The 18,972-nt window shown below is 34.7% G+C and overlaps 1 protein-coding gene across 1 annotated transcript in view; it reads left to right on the top strand.

Annotated features, from left to right (window-relative positions):
• The window catches only part of HMCN1 (hemicentin 1), a 452,346-nt gene that overhangs the window by 239,514 nt on the left and 193,860 nt on the right, over positions 1 to 18,972 (top strand). Inside the window, exons 20-29 of the mRNA XM_025362857.1 lie at positions 847 to 959; positions 2,610 to 2,769; positions 3,385 to 3,553; positions 6,293 to 6,420; positions 7,892 to 8,164; positions 10,500 to 10,595; positions 13,118 to 13,312; positions 14,322 to 14,452; positions 14,618 to 14,765; positions 16,743 to 16,869. Coding sequence (XP_025218642.1) covers positions 847 to 959; positions 2,610 to 2,769; positions 3,385 to 3,553; positions 6,293 to 6,420; positions 7,892 to 8,164; positions 10,500 to 10,595; positions 13,118 to 13,312; positions 14,322 to 14,452; positions 14,618 to 14,765; positions 16,743 to 16,869 — 1,540 coding nt within the window. The remainder of the gene's footprint in view (positions 1 to 846; positions 960 to 2,609; positions 2,770 to 3,384; positions 3,554 to 6,292; positions 6,421 to 7,891; positions 8,165 to 10,499; positions 10,596 to 13,117; positions 13,313 to 14,321; positions 14,453 to 14,617; positions 14,766 to 16,742; positions 16,870 to 18,972) is intronic.

The raw sequence follows: 18,972 nt of genomic DNA, 5'->3' as shown, positions 1-18,972 counted from the left end.
GGAGGGCACTTTTCCTTTTGCTTCTACTCATGTTAATTCTTCAGTTGCTTTCTAAAGTCAAAGATATGTTATTCTCCTTACTGAAAAATATCGAGTTAGAGTCCTTTTAGTCTTTTAAATATAAAATACTTGACTGGGTGTGGTGGCTTATGCCTGTAATCCCAGCACTTTTGGAGGCCATGGCAGGAGGATCTTGTGAGCCCATGAGTTCAAGACCAGCCTGGGTAACACAGCAAGACCCCATCTCAAAAAAATACATACATACATACATACATACATACATACATACAATAAAAAATATACTCTTAAGATTTGAGTTTTACCATTGAATTCTTCTTAACAAAACAAATCTTTTTATCTAGGTTAAATGTAGTAGCTCACTAAGTGATTCCTGAGTATAGATAGATATTTAATAAGCAGTAGCTAAAGAGCCCATTTATCTGAATGTACGCTTATGTCAGCTTATTGCAGCTTAATGAATAAAGGACAGTGATTGGAGATTCACATTAAATGTGTAGCTTTTAGAGTGCAATTCTGTCTTGGGTTTCCAGCAAAACAAAATGAATTTTCTTCAGTCCTCTCTTATTTTTGTTAGGAAAGTCAGCTTATTAGACATCACTTACTACTTGATTTTAAGTTTTTACTTCATTTTTCAGATCATAACTACTTTATTGTCTTTGTTTAGCACACTCCTTTACAGAGATTATCCTACATTTTTATCAGAAAATGTTAAATAATTGCTCATTTTTACAAACATTAATGTTATATTGAAAATGTTCAACTTTAAATAATGATGTTAAATGGAAGAACAGGTGCTCAGATTCCAAATCCTACTTACCTTTTCAGTTCTGCCAACCATTCAGCATGGGCAGCAGATACTCAGTACAATTGAAGGCATTCCAGTAACTTTACCATGCAAAGCAAGTGGAATTCCAAAACCGTCTGTCATCTGGTCCAAGGTAAATAATACATCTAGTCATATTTCCTGAAGAGCAGAGTGTGAAGTTTACCTGCAGGTTATCCCAGGTCTTGAGCAGGAGGCTGGGGGAGTGAGGCATGGAAAGAAGAGAAGTTAATAAAGGGTTTCCTCTGTGGCTATACAGACGTGCTGGGAACCCTCCAAGAAACCATATAGATGCACCTCAGAAGGCTCTCTTGGATGGACAGGAAGTGGAGCATTTATACATGACATATTCCCTCCATTCCCCAGTGAAGCTTACACTGCTGCACTTCCTGGCTGTGGCCTTCTGGGGCTTTGGATAAAGCCCTGGTCCAAAAAAAAAAAAAAAGAAACAAACAAAAGAAAAAACGTAAGTGCAACAAGGATGACCCTGGTGGATCATGTGGAGCTGTCCACTAGAGCTGCGCTGAAATTAAGAGGGAAGAGGGCTTAGGGATGTGGCATGGGATAAAAAGGATCTGCTATAAGATGTAAAGTGCTTAGAAATGTTCCGGGCACACAGTCTGTGCTATAGACATGTTCACTGTAATGTTGCTAATACCATTCAAGTCTCAAGTAGGTGATTTCACTAAAGACCTTTTAAGGTTCCTTCTAAATGATATGACTGCATGGATTTTCTTATTTATAAAGTTCTATGGTGTAGTCACCATTTCTATGGGTGACTAAAAATTGTAAGACACATACACAAATTAATTTATTCCCCTCTATATCCCTGTTATGTTGTTCAGCTTTTACTTGTATTCTTGCAGTGAAGAAAAACCCATTTCCTGAAGAAGTCCTTTCATCCTTGAACAGCCACAAAGATGGCACATTTTCTGTAAATGTATTTGAATCCAGCAAATATAAAGTAATGACATGCTAATGAAGTATGGCATTTATATAATTAGCACTACTAGTGTTTTGCCATACCATCTAGTTTTATCTATCTAACAATCTCTGAAATATGGAGAAGTTGGTGTTGACATTTGTAAATAAATTAAAAGGTTAACTTTTTTTTTTTATTCTGGACAGAAAAGTCACAGCGGTAAAGCTAATCCCTGAACTGCACAGTAGCCAGCACTGAGTAGAAGTTTAATGCATTTTAAGGAAGATGCAAAAGTGAAATATTTCCATGTTGACCTCTGTGCTGTGGTCAAGCACAGAGGTTAAGAACGTGGTCTCTAGAGCCTGGCTGCTGGGTTTCAACCCCAGCTCTACCACTGAGGGGCTTTGTGATCTTGGGCAAATTCCTTTACTCCTCTCTCCCATGCTTTGATACTCGAAACTGTAAAATGAGTGTTGTGGTATTTGCTATTCATAAGACTGTTGTGAGTGTTAAAATGGTTAATTCAGGTAAAGTGCTCAAAACAGAGCCTGGCATAGCATAAGCATTCACTGTTCCATCCTTACCATTACTGTTATTCTCTGCCTTCTTAAGTAGCTCTGGAATGAAGATGACATGATTTGATATGGAGAAATACCACTTTTAGTACTTTTATTTGTCTAATGTTTCTTATAAATAACTTTTTTCAAGTTAGCATTTTAAAATTTACTCTATTCCCCCGTTGGAGATGTTTTTTTCTATTCTTCTTCTAGACATTGTCACTCTTTTATGATCTTAAAAAAAAAAAAAAAAAAAAAACCCTTTGCTTTTTGCTGTGTTTTGCAGAAAGGAGAGCTGATTTCAACCAGCAGTGCTAAATTTTCAGCAGGGGCTGATGGCAGTCTGTATGTGGTGTCACCTGGGGGAGAGGAGAGTGGCGAGTATGTCTGCACTGCCACCAACGCAGCCGGCTATGCCAAAAGGAAAGTGCAACTGACAGTCTATGGTGAGAGCTGGTGGAGGAATGGTTTTTATTGACATTGTCTATCTGTGCCAAAACTCACAGTTCTTTCCCCAGTACTGTTACCAGATGCATGTACCCCTAAAGTGAATTGCTCCCCCAAGTTGATATATTTGTTTACAGAAATGCATTTTTTACTGCCAACCAAAATCACTTCTACTTAGATTCTGATTTTAAGGAATGCAATTGTATAGTCTTTCGGAAAATTTTTATGGTATTTTCCCAAGAAGTATGCTTATTGCACCCAACCCTCTTCAGTAACACCAGTTAGTTAACACTCCTAGCAAAGCCAAACCTCAGCTATGTCTTGGGTAGGAGTCTGCCTTGAGGGTTTACTTTTACAGATGGTAGACTCTGAGAGGGCATTGAAGCCGATCTCTTCATTGTGTTCTAAAAGGAATTACTGACTAGAGAAATTTTTTCATCATTTTTCTTTTAGTTCTCACAATAAATGTATTAATGGAAAGTTTTAGCTTATGTCCTGAACAGCATCTTTTTATAAATTACTTAAGAACATTAGTAGTCCACATTTTAATGTAAATTAAACTGTGCTTTGTTTTCAATATACTATTTCCCTTCCAAAACATGTGTTTATTTTAGTAAGGCCCAGAGTGTTTGGAGATCAACGAGGACTGTCCCAGGATAAGCCTGTTGAGATCTCCGTCCTTGCAGGGGAAGAGGTAACACTTCCATGTGAAGTGAAGAGCTTACCTCCACCCATAATTACTTGGGCCAAAGAAACCCAGCTCATCTCTCCGTTCTCTCCAAGGTAGGAGATCTGGGATGAATTGCAACACATGAAAACATAATCAACCTCTTGGGACAGATGGCCATGCCTATTCAGGTTATCAAATGTCTCAAAAAATTACTTTTAAAATTGAGATAATGCACATGTACATCTGAGTCTACAAGAAGTATTTATAACATCTGAATCATGCTTCTGACATCTTTAATGTCAGAAATGCTAACATTCAGCTTTGCCATAATTTTCCCCTGGTGCATTTTATAAGGTAGTTATTAAAATGGAGCAGAATTGTACAAGATTCCTGTTAGCCCAATGTGTAAGCACACATAGAATTCCATTAATCCCATAAGAGCAATAAAATACAATAGGCACACTCTAATGTCTAGGATTTGGCTTTCATTGGATGATTTTGTAAGTCTTCTTGCTTAAACCCTTATACAAATATGAGCACATTGAGACAATGTACTATATTTGATAGGCTAAGTGACGTAACAAGAAGAATACTGGAGCTTCGAAAGCACAACCTTCGTTGCCAACCAGCTATGAGTTTATATTTATCTCTTCCACTTAAAGTTTGCCTGAAACCTTTGAAAATTTTTAAGGGGTCTCTCTGAACCTCATATTTCCTATTTATAAAATGGGGATGATACTTACCTGAGAGGATTATATAAGATAATGTACATTTCACATTCATTGTCTCTAGTTCTTGGTTACTATTTTAACCCAACATCAAGGCAAAAGTTACTGGTGAAATAAGAATTAGTCACTAGACTATAATTAACTTTCTATTAAAATCATTGATATATAATTATGAAGACATAAATTCATGCTAGTGTCATTTCCCTACTGCCAGTGAAGGAAAACAATTAAGAAGGACTTTATATAATTTTACTATTTGTTTGAAAAAATTTTCTTTGAATGTTTTTGAGTAAAAAATTATAGTAATACAGATCAGAAAGTTTTATTGTTCCCTTCCACAGTCGCAGTTTCTTCTCCCTCTTCCCAGGGGCAAACACTGCCACAAACTTGGTATGCATTCTACACATACATCCTTAAACAATGTAGATTACTGTTTTCTGTGTTTTCCATTTTGTTCTCTGTGTCTGTTTTCAATTTGCTATTGTAACAAATAGTATATTATTATTTTATTAGTTGCTTTATTAAGTCAACATTTGTCTACTATTATACATAGGGATTCCATTTATTCATTTTAACTCCTATATGCATATTCTACATTTTATTTTTTCATTCCTTTATTTATGGACATTCTAGTTTGTTTATTCTTTCTTTCTATTTTTTTGTTTGTTTTTAAAACAAGGCTTTTCAGTGAATAGCTTTGTATATTTCTCTTTGTATACTTATGCATGACTTTCTTTAGGACCTACATACAGAGCTACAATTCCTGATCAAAGCAAACTCCTGCTTCCAGCTTCATAGGCATTGCTAAATTGCTTTCCAAAGGGACAGTATTGATTATCCATCCACCAGCAGAATATGGGTGTACTTGTGTCCATGTTCTAATTAGCGCATGGTATTGACTGACTTAGGAATTTTTGCCAGTTGATGGGTGTAAAATGGTATCTTGTGATTGTTTTAATTTTCATGTGATTGACTTCAAGTGAACTGAGAACCTTTTTATGTGTTTGTTGGCCATTTGTGGTACTGAATAACCTATAAATCTGTTGCACAGTTTTCTGGTGACTTGTCTTTCTCTTATTGAATGTAGAAATTTGGTCTTTATTTTTTATAATAATCTTTTGTCTTTTATATGTGTTGAAAATATCTTCTCTCAGTCTATTGCTGTGGTGTCTAGTTTATGTGTGGTGCCTTTTGTTGTACAGAAGGTTTCAGTTTTTAAGGAGCACAATGTATTAATCTGTTCTTTTTCAGATGTGTACTTTTTGTATCTTAACATGAAGCAGATTATAAACATAACCTTCAGTGTTTAATTCTAATATTTTAAGTTTTGTTTTTCACATTTTGGACTTCAATCTATCTGAATTTTAAATTTTGTAAGTAATATCACGTAGTGCTCTCATTTTATATCTTTATTTTTCCATTTGGAAAGTCAGTTGTACAACATCACTTTGAATAGTCAATACGTTCCTTACTTTTTGTGATATAACCTCTGATGTTACATATTACATGTTGAGTTCTCAAATATGCTGAGGTCTTTCTGGAGGACTCTGTCCTTAACTGTTTATTCATTTGTATGTCTCTGGGCCAATAGCACTATTCATTTGACTTAGCTGTGTAAGAAATCTTGGTATTAGGTAGGTGTACCTGGCCTCCACTACCTTTAAAACTATTTTAACACAATGCAATAAATTTTTATATGTAGGTCTGGCTCACCCAGCTGCATTGCTACTCAAAAGGAGGAACATATTCAACTATTTTTGAGAACATATATATCTTCTTTTTCCTTTAACAATGTAGAAAATAATAACAAATTGCTCAAAATAAATTCAAAGTTAACTCAAATACACATTTGCTTTGTAGAGCAGCAAGATGTACAATTATTTGGCAATTTCAGACCATTAAGATTTAAAAGTAAAATAAAACTGTTTTTCTGTTTGCGGGAACATCATACACAAGATAATTACGAAAAGTCCTGGCTTTTAAGGTGTATAGATAGACATTGCAGATGGGAAAATGATTTTAAAAACTACTTGCAGAGTAGTAATTTCATACTGAAGTGTAGCTGCATAGGGGATATTTAAATTCGCCTGTTCCATGGTCTACTATATGATTTCTTTCTTTTAGACACACGTTCCTCCCTTCTGGTTCAATGAAGATCACTGAAACCCGCATTTCAGATAGTGGGATGTATCTTTGTGTTGCCACAAATATTGCTGGGAACGTGACTCAAGCTGTCAAATTAAATGTCCATGGTGAGTTTTGAAATGAGAGCATATGACAACCCTGTGGACTGGCCACAAGAAAACCCATAATCCTAGTTTATTTGATAGCTAATTTCCAAATTGTTTATGGAGTAATTAAAGAAAACATTCTCTAAAATCTGAGACTTGTGATTTTCTTTCATTTACTCTGAAAAGTTTTTCTGCTATTTATAAACAATCTTTTGTTTCTTCCTTTATCAAATAAACTATATTAAATTTTTGGATCTCGATTTTTCTAAAGGTCAGCAGTCACTTATTGCTATTATTGTTGATATATAGTAGAAAGAAAATGTGTTTAAGCTGGTAACATTTTATAGAAGCTAATACAAATTTTTAAATAATAATTTAGTAGTATTTAAATGATCATTTTCAATATTTAAAGATCTCAGCAACTGAAAAAATTCTGTTTTCTAGGACTCTTTGACTACACCTCCCTAGTTAGTTTGCTTTATTCCTCCAATCCACACAGTCCATCCAGTTCTTCATTCATTCAACACACTGAGTGCATACTCTACACCAGGCATTGTTTAGATGAAAGATATTCAAATATCAGAAGAAATTAGCTCAGATAGTATTGATCTGATTTCACTCTCAGATGATCAGGACAATTGTGTCCGCATTGATTATGGGGTGTGAAGTCATATAAGAGTCCTGTCATTTACTAGCTCTAGGGCATCAGGCATATTCACTAACCTTTCTTATCTTTAGTTTTCTCTTTCATAAAATGATGACAATACTATCATCAAATATATAAGGTTCTTGTTAGTGACAACCTTTAGAAAGTGTTCATTAAATATTAAGTTAAAGAATGTATGGTACATTAATTATAATTATATCCTTGTGGCTCAACTTGATTCTACAGTGCACAATGCAAGTATGTGGAAATCAGGAATCCTTTTCTGGTATTTTGATAAACTACTGCATTTAAATTTCTAAAGGAAGTTGATAAAAGGAAGAGATAGAGGCTCTCTGTGGTTTTCTTATCTGAAATTAGCAAAGACTTTCATGAGAAACTTTTCTTATTGTCTGATCCTTCTACAAAGAGAACAGAAACTGAATACATGGAGAGAAATGCTTTTTAACCCTTATAGAAATTACCTGGATTGCCTTTTAAGAGAGTTTTTAACCTAAAATTATTTACAAATTAAAAGATGCTTAACATTTTAAAATGCTTACTGTTCCTCAAGTTTGGAACTAAGAGTTTTATATTTATTATTTCCTGTAATCCTTGCAATGTACTGGGATTACAGGCTATTTTCCCTGGATTATCAAGGAAACAGGCCTCAGGAAGTTTACTGACTTATCCTAGATCACCTAGCTAGTGAATGGTCTGAGCCTAGGTCCAAATCTTGAAATTGTTTCACTTTTCCATGCTGCCTGTTGATAAGGAGCTCTCATTTAAAGTGAGTAAAGGAAGGAATTTGTAAAAGTTGGATTATTAATACCCAATTATTATTTCTAGTTCCTCCAAAGATACAGCGTGGACCTAAACATCTCAAAGTCCAAGTTGGTCAAAGAGTGGATATTCCATGTAATGCTCAAGGGACCCCTCTTCCTGTAATCACCTGGTCCAAAGGTGGAAGCACCATGCTGGTTGATGGAGTGCAGCATGTTAGCAATCCAGACGGAACTTTAAGCATCGACCAAGCCATGCCCTCAGATGCTGGCATATATACTTGTGTTGCTACTAACATAGCAGGCACTGATGAAACAGAGATAACGCTACATGTCCAAGGTGATTTTTGATACAGGAAAATATATGTATATGGGGTGGGGAGTGAGGGAAAAGCCCTAGAGCTAAATAGATTATCTTGGATAATCTTAAATTACTTCAGAAAGAGCTCTATATAACTTTTGTGACTCTTTGAAAGGAGAACCATTCCCAAATGAAACATACCATTTCTAAACCTGCATCAATTTTTGTATGCTTACTTTTGAAACAAAGTTGCCATGGATCATGTAGGTAACAGAAACAATCCTAGATGATGCCCCACCCACTATTTTTGGTTTGGAAGACATTGCGGGAAGAGTGAATTGGAGTAGGTTGTCACCTCACAGTGCTGGGGTGCACTCAAAATAGAGCCCTACGAAATCTAGATCCACTACTTCTCTATTAATACTGTATTTGCTTTGAAGATTTAAAGATCAGTGTTTATGTATTCAAGCAACAAATATTGATTGAGCTCTTGCCAGTCATCTGTCATATTCTAGATGGTGATGAGAAAGTAGTAACAAAGGCAAAATCTCTGCTTTCATGAGCTGTTCTAGTGTGAGTAGATGGAAAACAGACCAACATATAAACAAGAAATACAGATTATGAAAAGTGCTTTGTAGGAAGTTAAAATAAGGCAATTGTCCTGAGAGTTGCCTACTTTAGATTCAACTATCAAGCAGGACTTCTCTGAGGAGGTGATCTTTAGAGTGAGATCCTCTGGACTGGAAAGAACCGGCCACATGGAAATCAGGGGGAAGAACATTCTTGTCAGAGGGAATACTAGTACAAAGACAAGAAGAAAAGATAAGCAGGTATGGTACTTAGCACAGTATTAGATAGTTCTTAGTGCTGTACTGAGTATTAGTATTAATTAGTACTAATACTGTTCTAAGTATTAGTACAGTACTAAGGTACCTGACCCATTGCCAGGTTTGTTGGATGGTTGGCTAGGACACTAATGGAGAAGTTTTCCTGTTCATTCCACAAACTTTATTGGGTATTCATGTTTATAGTTGAATGGGAAAGATAATAATTCATGAAATAATCTCATGATTACATAATTAAACATTGGTTAGTGCCCTTATGAAATGGTGGAAGACTCTATATAAGCTTTTAACAAAAAGACAAATCACAGAAGGCGTCCTTTGGGGTAGGGACATGTCAGTTGAGATTTGAAGGGTAGGTAGAAGTAAGGGCAACCCTTCCAAGAGAATGTGGAGAGAACTTTCCAGGAAAAGGACATAGAATATGAAGAGAAGGGCATGTAATATTTTGGGGACACTGGAATCAGTCATCGTCAGTGAAGGCCAGCTAGCTGCATTCCAGACTGAGGACTGAGTAATATGTGATGAAGCTGGAGATGTGGTCATGGGTCAGGTTATCCAAGACCTAGGAAACCAGACTAATAAAGTTAGACTTTATTCTAAATGCGATAAAAAGACTTTAAGAAGTCATAGTTGGGAAAGTGATGTGGCTGATTTCCAGTTTTAAAATCACTCATTTGGGAGGGAATCATTCAGCTAGAGAAGATAAGGGAAACTGGTATAGACTAGTATAGTAGCCCAGGTAAAAGATGGCGGTAGTTAGAATGGGGAAAAGAAGGGAATGGGCTAAAAAATAATTAGGAAAGGAAATACTCAGGACATGGTGATGGATTGGATATGAGACTGAAGGAGATAGAGTTCTCAAGAATAACTCCCAAATTTCTGCATACAATGAATGGATGATGAAGCTTTTCAGAGACATGAGATGCACTGACAGGGGGCACTTTGGAAAGAACAGGTCTGAAACTTTATCTTATAGACAAGATGAGTACAAGTAATGATTTGAATTAGATAAGTCAGCGATGAGATTTGTATTTCAGAGAGAGTATTCTGGGGACTGTGCAGAATATCAATCTAAAGGGGAACATGTTTGAGAAAAGGATCCCTATAAGAAGTCTATTGGAATAGTCTGGTAAGAGAAAATAAGGGTTGAAAATAAGCAATGGTCTTAAATATAGAGAGGAAGACACAGATATGCGAACATATATGGTACTATATGATTGGATATGGAGGCCAAACTTAGGGGAGAAAGAAAAATGACTGGGTGGACCATAATGCCTTCATTGAGGGAATAAGAGAAATAGAACAGGATTGCGGGAAGCATAATATAATGAATGTTGTTCGGAGAATTTTCAGTTTAAGGCGCTGTGTCACATCTAGGTAGAAATGTTTGGCAGATGGAAATAGGAATCATATTTAAAAGAAGAATCAGCAGAGATAGCAGCTCATCAGTGCAGGTGGTTCATTGTGCCTTAGGAGAGTTTGAAATTGCTCAAATAAAGCCTGTGATAAAGCATTTATTTTCATAATAGAACCACCCACAGTGGAAGATCTAGAACCTCCATATAACACTCCATTCCAAGAAAGAGTGGCCAATCAACGCATTGCATTTCCATGTCCTGCAAAAGGTATGTAATACTCAAAGATATAGGCATTGGCATAATGTTATATTGTTTCAGAATGCTATATTGAACCCAAATTGCCATCCTTATAAAATTCCACATCAATCCTTGGTACAACATTTGAGCATAATAGAAACTAACCCATCTTTTGGATAACAACTCTTTGAATAAATATTTTTTTTTTCTTTCAGGTATTTTATTTCTTTTAATGTAAAGACTTTCCATTCTTTCAAACTTGCCTAGTCTCACGTGTTTTCCAGGTAGTTCAGATCCTTCCTGCTACTTCTTATTTCATTCTTTTTTTTATTTTTTAGCAGGTTTTCTCTTTACAATGTGATAGCTGGAGCTATTCAAAATATTCCAGATTTATCTCAACCTGGCAGAGGTATAATTAGGACTATTCCTTTGTTTGTTCTGGACACTTCTGAAAACCTCTTTTCCTAGATCTCCTCTCAACTGGTAATTCTAGGACCAGATTGTAAATTGTCACTTGGAGGCTTATTCAAGCCCTTCTTTTCCTTGGATTTCTGGGCTTTCTATCCTACCATGTTTTCTGCCAGGAGATTGATATTATTTCTCCTCAGGGGAATATGAAAAGGACTGTCACTTTCACCCTAACTCTGCCAAGTAGGTAATTAAGAACATCCTGTCTCAAGCATATATTCATCAGCAGTGATTCAAAGCAGGTTTGTAGCAGTTCTGGCAAAGTCCAAGCAGTAGTCTTTCTGTAACCTCCTGAGGGCCTCCAGATGGCTAGTACCATTTGTGCCCCCTCATGTGCCTTTTAGCAGTTATTCCTGGGCGGCAGCAACTGAAGGCCTTCATGGCTGTCTCTGTTTCTCTGGCAAGCTTTTCAATCGCAGCAGTCGCTGTCACCAATGATTACTTTATTTTCTACCAATATTAAAAGAAAAATATCTTTAGCAAGCTTTCCAGATACCTAAAGAATTAACAATAACTATTCCAAGAGTCGCTGAGAATTAGGGAGGTGAAGCCTGGAGAGGAGGCCTTCTTTAGAAGGGTTTAAGTTCAGGGAAGTACTATGACTGCTCACTCCCACTGGACCCGCTGGTGGCCCTGTTGCTTCTTGTTCCCCTCTGGATTCCTGACTCCCAAGCTAATTTCTTGTTTTGACTTCCCTTTTCCACCTAGAAAAACATCTCTTCCTTACTTCCTCATTTTCACCTGGAATATAGTGCTTGAATTCATTTAAAGTTACTAGACATCTTTTTCATTATCTTTTATTTTGAATTTCATCTCACTCATGATTGTTCTATCATTTAAAAATTAAAGATAATGCGACTTCTTTCTTTTGTTTGTTCATTTACATTTTTATTACCTCAACAAATATTAATTAAGTAGTCTGGTTAAAGTTCATGAAGGAATGACTGGGACGTAAGGAAATGATTACAGCCTCCTTTTCTCTTGACAACATGGACAGGCAACTAGAATCCGTCAGTTTAACCTTTTTGTTCTCATCAGTCGACATTATACTATGAGCACAATTAAATAGGCCAGTCTTTAATTTTTTTCCATAAATATAATTTTCATAGTCACTGTTTAAGCCTTTAACTCAATTTAAGTGTAGCTTCAATGACATATTCTATGTATTTCTGCTATTCTTTTATATATATCCTGGGTTATATATTCATCCTTTAATATTTTACTATCGTTTAATACAGGATTATTAACAATGTCTTCTGTAGTCATGTAATTTTTATTTAATGTGTTTTCTTCTTCTTATAGAGATTAAATAATTTTTTTAAATGCTTAGAATAATACCTGGCAAAATGTTTGCTAAATAAATACATCGTTAGTATAGATTTAATGTTTACTTATTTCCAATATTCCTTTTGATTCTATTATACACTCAAAGATTGTTGTATCATTTTTTTTTCTCCAAGAGTACATAATTTCCATTCATTCTGTTAGTCATAAATGAATCCAGGAAAGCTATTTGTCTCACTACTTTCTCAACTACCATTTCAAGAATTGAACTATTATCCTTTGTTTAACAGAATGAGATCTCCAAAAGATGCATGAACAGTAGAGTTTCCTCATCTCTACAATATCAGGCCTTTTTAAAAAAGGGAATTATAAAACATCATGTCTCCACATCATGTATACACTCTGTTTGGTTGACAATCTTCATGTTGTATTTCTGTGACAGTGTCTTATTTTTGCTCTGTCTTTATTTCACCCTAAAACTCTCCCCACATCCAGTCCGTAGGATTAATATAGTTCCTGCCCCACCAACAAAGCACTGTGAACTCACTAGGAAAATGCTTTACTTACTATCATCTGAATGTTTAGATAAAAACAACTTTGTTCAAACTTTACCATAGGTCTCTTAAGACCCACTGGGATTTAGAGGCATTAACTAACATAATCTCTTCATATTTCCATACCAGGAGAAATATCTTGAAATTATTGTCATAAGAAAAACTTTATTTCTCTTTGATATATTTGATATTTAATAATTTCTGATTTTGTGGTAAAATATCACAAGACTCTAATTTCTTATTTAGGTACCCCTAAACCAACCATCAAATGGTTACACAATGGTAGAGAATTGACAGGCAGAGAGCCTGGCATTTCTATCTTGGAAGATGGCACCTTGCTGGTTATTGCTTCTGTTACACCCTATGACAATGGGGAGTACATCTGTGTGGCAGTCAATGAAGCTGGAACTACAGAAAGAAAATATAACCTCAAAGTCCATGGTAAATATTGCTAAAATCATGTAACTGACTACGTTTGTCAGTCTCCCGTTCTTAAATGTTTAAATTATTCTCTCAGTGTGGTATCATTTAATATTAATGTGAATAGCAGTAGCACCAAACAGAAATCTGGTGGTCTGATTGAATTTATTATTGGATTTAAACTTTCATGTAATTTTGTATTGTGACTTTACATCATTCAAAATTCAAATGGTAGAAAAAGATACATGATAAAAAGTCTCCTGACCCTGAGCTGAGCCATCTACTTATCCTCTATTTGGGATAAAGGAAAGTTATCTGTGTGTGTGTGTGTGTGTGTGTGTGTCAGAGATATTTTATGAATATACAAATACAATGTTTTATCCTCTTTTTATTTATAAAATGTACATATATAATAGAACATTATATTCACATTTTTCACCTTCTCTGTCTCATTAAACAATCTATCTTGGATTTTATTTAATGTTCCTAACTCTATAGCATCTCATTGTATACATACACATTTATTTGACCTTCCTCTATTAATGATGAGCATGTAGATTATTAACAGTTGTTTTTATTAACCTTTAATGAAAATACTGTATATATGCCATTTTGCATAAGTGAAAGTGTATATATATTTTAAAATTTGATGAATATTGGTTTCTTTAGACACTGGGCAATATTCACCCTCATCAACAAAGTAATGAGTCTCATGTGACTTGATTAAGACCCCATAAGCTTATATTTTGAGTAATATGTGGAATAAAAGTAGATTCTCCCTTAAGCTTATCCCAAATTTCATCCTAAATTTAAAACCTTGAAATAATAAAGTAAAAATCCAATAAGGGTTGTTATTATGAATACATTGGTCAAAACTTTTTAATTTTGTAACAAAGCATATGCTTAAATATGTCTAGCTTTTCTAGCCATCAAATATTTCAGAATTTGCTGTATAAAGGCCATTATAAATAATCTCTATAAATAATATTTATTATAAAACTACCTAGCTATGACTCCTCTCTTTTTGCAGTTCCTCCAGTAATTAAAGATAAAGAACAAGTTACAAATGTGTCAGTGTTGTTAAATCAGCTGACCAATCTCTTTTGTGAAGTGGAAGGCACTCCATCTCCCATCATTATGTGGTATAAAGATAATGTCCAGGTAAATAGAGTCATCCAAATATGTGTAATTCCTTGCCTCTGCATCTGAAGTAAGTTGTTCAGATGTTCATTTCTTACTACTAATAAAATAAACTTTCTACTTCATTTTTTAATTATGCATTTTTATTAGGATTGGAAATAACACTGACCATTTTGGCCCTTAAAGGTGACTGAAAGCAGCACTGTTCAGATTGTGAACAATGGGAAGATACTGAAGTTCTTCAAAGCCACTCCAGAGGATGCAGGAAGATACTCCTGCAAAGCAATTAATATTGCAGGCACTTCTCAGAAGTACTTTAACATTGATGTGCTTGGTAAGAAATAACATCCTTTTAAAAAACTACAATTCAGAGGCATTTCTTACCTAAAATAGAGCTGACTATATGAAAAAGAGAAAAAGATAAATTGACAGAAAAAAAATATAGTTTCATTCTGTTATTTTTGTCCTTATTATTTGTTAATCAGAACCATATGATATAGAAATTTTGAAGAGTTTCATTATTTATAATAGAGAGATGTCTTTGAATCATATATACAATAGTATCAAATACTCAAAAGCGGTACTGCTATATTGTGTAAAATAAGAAATTATTACTCTTGTCAATTTCTCTGGTTAAGTAGGCAGGATATTCTTTGGGAAGTGGCTACAACAGGGTGATGCAGAATATATCACATTCATGCTGTGTACATCCTGAAGCTGCTAGGCTGTACTTGAACAGAAGGTAGTAAATCCCCTTTCCCCTGCATTCTAATTGACTCTTGTAACTAAGTCAGTCCTGATTCTAATTAAGTAGGTAGCAGCTGTAATAAATTAGGATGTGAGACATTTTAATGGTAATCATAAATTTAAAATTCTATAATTTTAGTTTGTGAAATTATATTTGCCATTTAAAGTTCACTTTGTGAAAAAATGACTTTCTCCATTTTCAATATTTTGCTCCTTACAATGGGCACATAATTTGTAAGTCTTGAGTAGAAGTGAGGTGGAGGAATGATACTGCATAAAAATTATATTCATAAACTGCTATAACATAAAAATAATTCCTCCCATTAGGCTTCTCAAAGCCTGAAATTTTTCTTTCCACAAAATCACCATTATTATATTTAAGTATAAGTTATAAAAACAAATTAAGAAATCATTGTTATCATGAGTCTTATTGACATTATTTCTCCTGGTACTCATCTGCTCCCTTGACTTAATTCCATCTGTGTGCTGATGACTCCCAAATTTTTATCTCCAATTCAGACTTCTTCCCTGAGCCTAGGGATAGATAGCTAATTTTCTCCATAGTATTGTGACTTGAATATCTTAGTTTTATATCAAACAAAAAGGTCCCAGTGAAAGCCAGTTCCGGTTGCCTTCAAGATCTCCATTCTAGGGACTGATACCTCCATCCACTCACTTGCTTATTCCGGAACTTCCAGGTTCTCACTACTACCTTCTCCCCAACATTTCAAATCTATACATTTCCTGTTATGTCTACTTCCTAATTCTTTGGTGATCTACGTCTTTTCATCCTTCTGTGAAAGTCTATCATCATTCATGAGCTGAATTAATGTAATAGCCTAAGGTCTCACCTGAATCCACTTCTTGCTACTGTAATTCATTCTTCACTTAAGAGCATGTTGTCTTAAAACACAAATATGATTACACCCCACTCCTCCCCTACTGAAATCCTTTAGTGGCTGGTCATTTTTCTGAGGATGAAGACCAAACACTTTAACATGGTGTGAAGGGGGATGACTAGACCGAGAAGTATCCAGAAGCTCTTTAATAAGCTTGATAATCCCAAGAATAAAAACTAGCACATTATTTTTCATGTTATATTGCATACCAAATTTACCATCTTAGTTGTTTAAAAGACAAAGGTAATATATTTCAAGTAACACAACAGTATATGTAGAATTTGAACATTATAAGAGTGATGTTAATTGTCATTCATTATCCAAAATGTATCGCGGTAGCAAATTACATTATATAAGCATCACTGATCACTTACATTCTAAGCTACTTTTGCGTATGAGTTTAATACACCCAAAAATGAATCCTATACTATCATAATTCTTGCAGGTAATTGTCTTGCTAGCAAATATTTTATAAATATGTTTCTACATGTAAATTTATCGTTTGGGTACACAGAAATGATATGAAAAAGTGTTGTTGTGTGGTATTTTATGTTTGACATTAAGATCTTGTTGAAATACTATAGAAATCATTGACTGCTTTCTAACCCCATGCCTGCTCTTTTTGCTGAGTAACAGAGTTTCATAATACACTGTCTTTGTTCAAGTTCCACCCACCATAATAGGTACCAACTTCCCAAATGAAGTCTCAGTTGTCCTCAGCCATGACGTCGCCCTTGAATGCCAGGTCAAAGGCACTCCCTTTCCTGATATTCATTGGTTCAAAGACGGCAAGTAAGTATCTTTTCTGTATTTGTTGCAAGGGTTCAATTGATAGGAAAAAGATGTATAAAAATGCATGTGGACTTTCTCCCTCTTAATTATTTTATTACATAGAATATTATTAAATGAGCATACAGGAAAAACAATATTGCTCAAAAACTAGTCTAAAAGTCTTGTAATATTTTTCATTCTTATGGATTCAAAGCTCCCTATAAATGTTGGGAATTCATTTTAGAAACACAGAGAAACTCAAATTTAATATACACTAAATATCCTCTGTCTAAAGGCTAACAGTGAAAAATACAAGATCCAAATGTGAGATGATTTTCTCTTTACATGGAATTTACTTTTTAAAAAGGAAAATGTTTTTATGACAGTGAGATGAATACTAAGCTAGTTCTGTGTACCGGCAAAAAGGAACTACAGATGTTTCTCCAACTCCAGATCTCAAGGGCTGCTGAGGTGTGCCTACATAGAAGTGGCTGCAGTGGTCTGTATTGGTTGTGAGAATTTATTTCTCAAATGGTGGTTACAGTTTGTGTTTTACAGTTTCTGGGAGCAGATATCTAAGGCCTAAGTAGAAAATAGTCAAGATTTTTGGTATATAAAATAAAAGATTGTATTCAAGCTTTTTATAAATCACTAATAAATACAAACAGCAACAGAGAAAATATATGGAGGATATGAACAGACAAAGTATACTAAGGCAATAAACATATTAAAAGATACCATCAATAATTTGATGAATAATAAAATTTTGTTATTTACAGGTCATATAGGCAAAAACATAAAGGTTTGAAATTACCAAGTGTTGACTAGAGTATGGGAAATCAAGATATAGTGCTCTGACAGGGAAGATGTAAATTAGTACCTTAAAAGGCAACTTGTTGATATCTATTAAAATTTGATGCACATATACTGTGATGCAGTATCCCAGAGATGGAAGTAGTCATGCATATCCACAGAGAGGCTTGTATATTGATATTCACTGCGACACTGTGACGGCAAAAAAGTGAAAGCTGGCTAAAACCCAACATTGGGAGAGTAAGTAGATACTTTATGGCATAGTCATATTATGGAACACTGTGCATCAATTAAAAATAGTAAGATCAAGCTATGTGTACCAAAAATATCTCCATACCTATTGTAGAGTGAAAGAAAAGCAGAACAATAACCTGATACCATTGATATATTAAAACTTTAGATATCTTTGGGAGTATATTTATAAACATTTTTGTTTAAAAATGTTTATAAACAATTTTAATTGTTTAAATTGTTTATAAATATAAAACAAAACCAAAAATATTTATAATTTTGTTAAAAACAAAAATGTTCATAAATGTAAAAAATGTGGAAGAATGCAAATCGAACTGATAAAGAGAAGTCTCGAAAGCAGACTCACATTAGGGGTCATAGACCAAGGATAATTTTTCTCATCATAATGCTTTTTTGTTTAAAATTTTTTGTCACTTGCACAATTAACAATCAATAAAAGTTTCAAAGTTACTTAAATTTGAGTAGCATATTATCAAGTATTTCTTTAAAAACTTAAAATGCGGCCAGGTGCGGTGGCTTATGCCTGTAATCCCAGCACTTTGGGAGGCTGAGGCAGGTGTATCAGCTGAGGTCAGGAGTTTGAGACCAGCCTGGCAAACATGGTGAAACCCCGTCTCTACTAAAACTACAAAAATTAGCTGGGTGTGGTGGCAGGCGCCTGTAATCCCAGCTACTTGGGAGGGTAAGGCAGGAGAACTGCTTGAACCCAGGAGGCAGAGGTTACAGTGAGCCAAGCTAGCTCCATAGAACTACAGCCTGGGCGACAAGAGCGAGACTTCGTCTCAAAGAAAACAAACAAACAAACAAAAAACTTAAAATGCACTAAATAAAGGTACTTTATTCTCTTAACTTTTGAGAGCTATATACAAAGTGTCATACTAAGAAATAATGAAATATACTACCATAGGAAGTGAAATGTTTGTCATTTAATTTTGTAGTCTTACTAGTGTCTTATGAATATGACAATGCATTTAATTAATCATTATGTGGCTAAGTCTTTGCAACTTCTAAAAAACTAGCTATGGATATTCCTGAAAAAGACTGATGGACTTCAAAGGC

Source organism: Theropithecus gelada, chromosome 1 (assembly GCF_003255815.1).
Source record: "Theropithecus gelada isolate Dixy chromosome 1, Tgel_1.0, whole genome shotgun sequence".
In the NCBI taxonomy this organism is placed as follows: domain Eukaryota; kingdom Metazoa; phylum Chordata; class Mammalia; order Primates; family Cercopithecidae; genus Theropithecus; species Theropithecus gelada.
The sequence above is the reverse complement of the archived record's forward strand: the minus strand, read 5'-3'. Positions and strand labels throughout refer to the sequence as shown.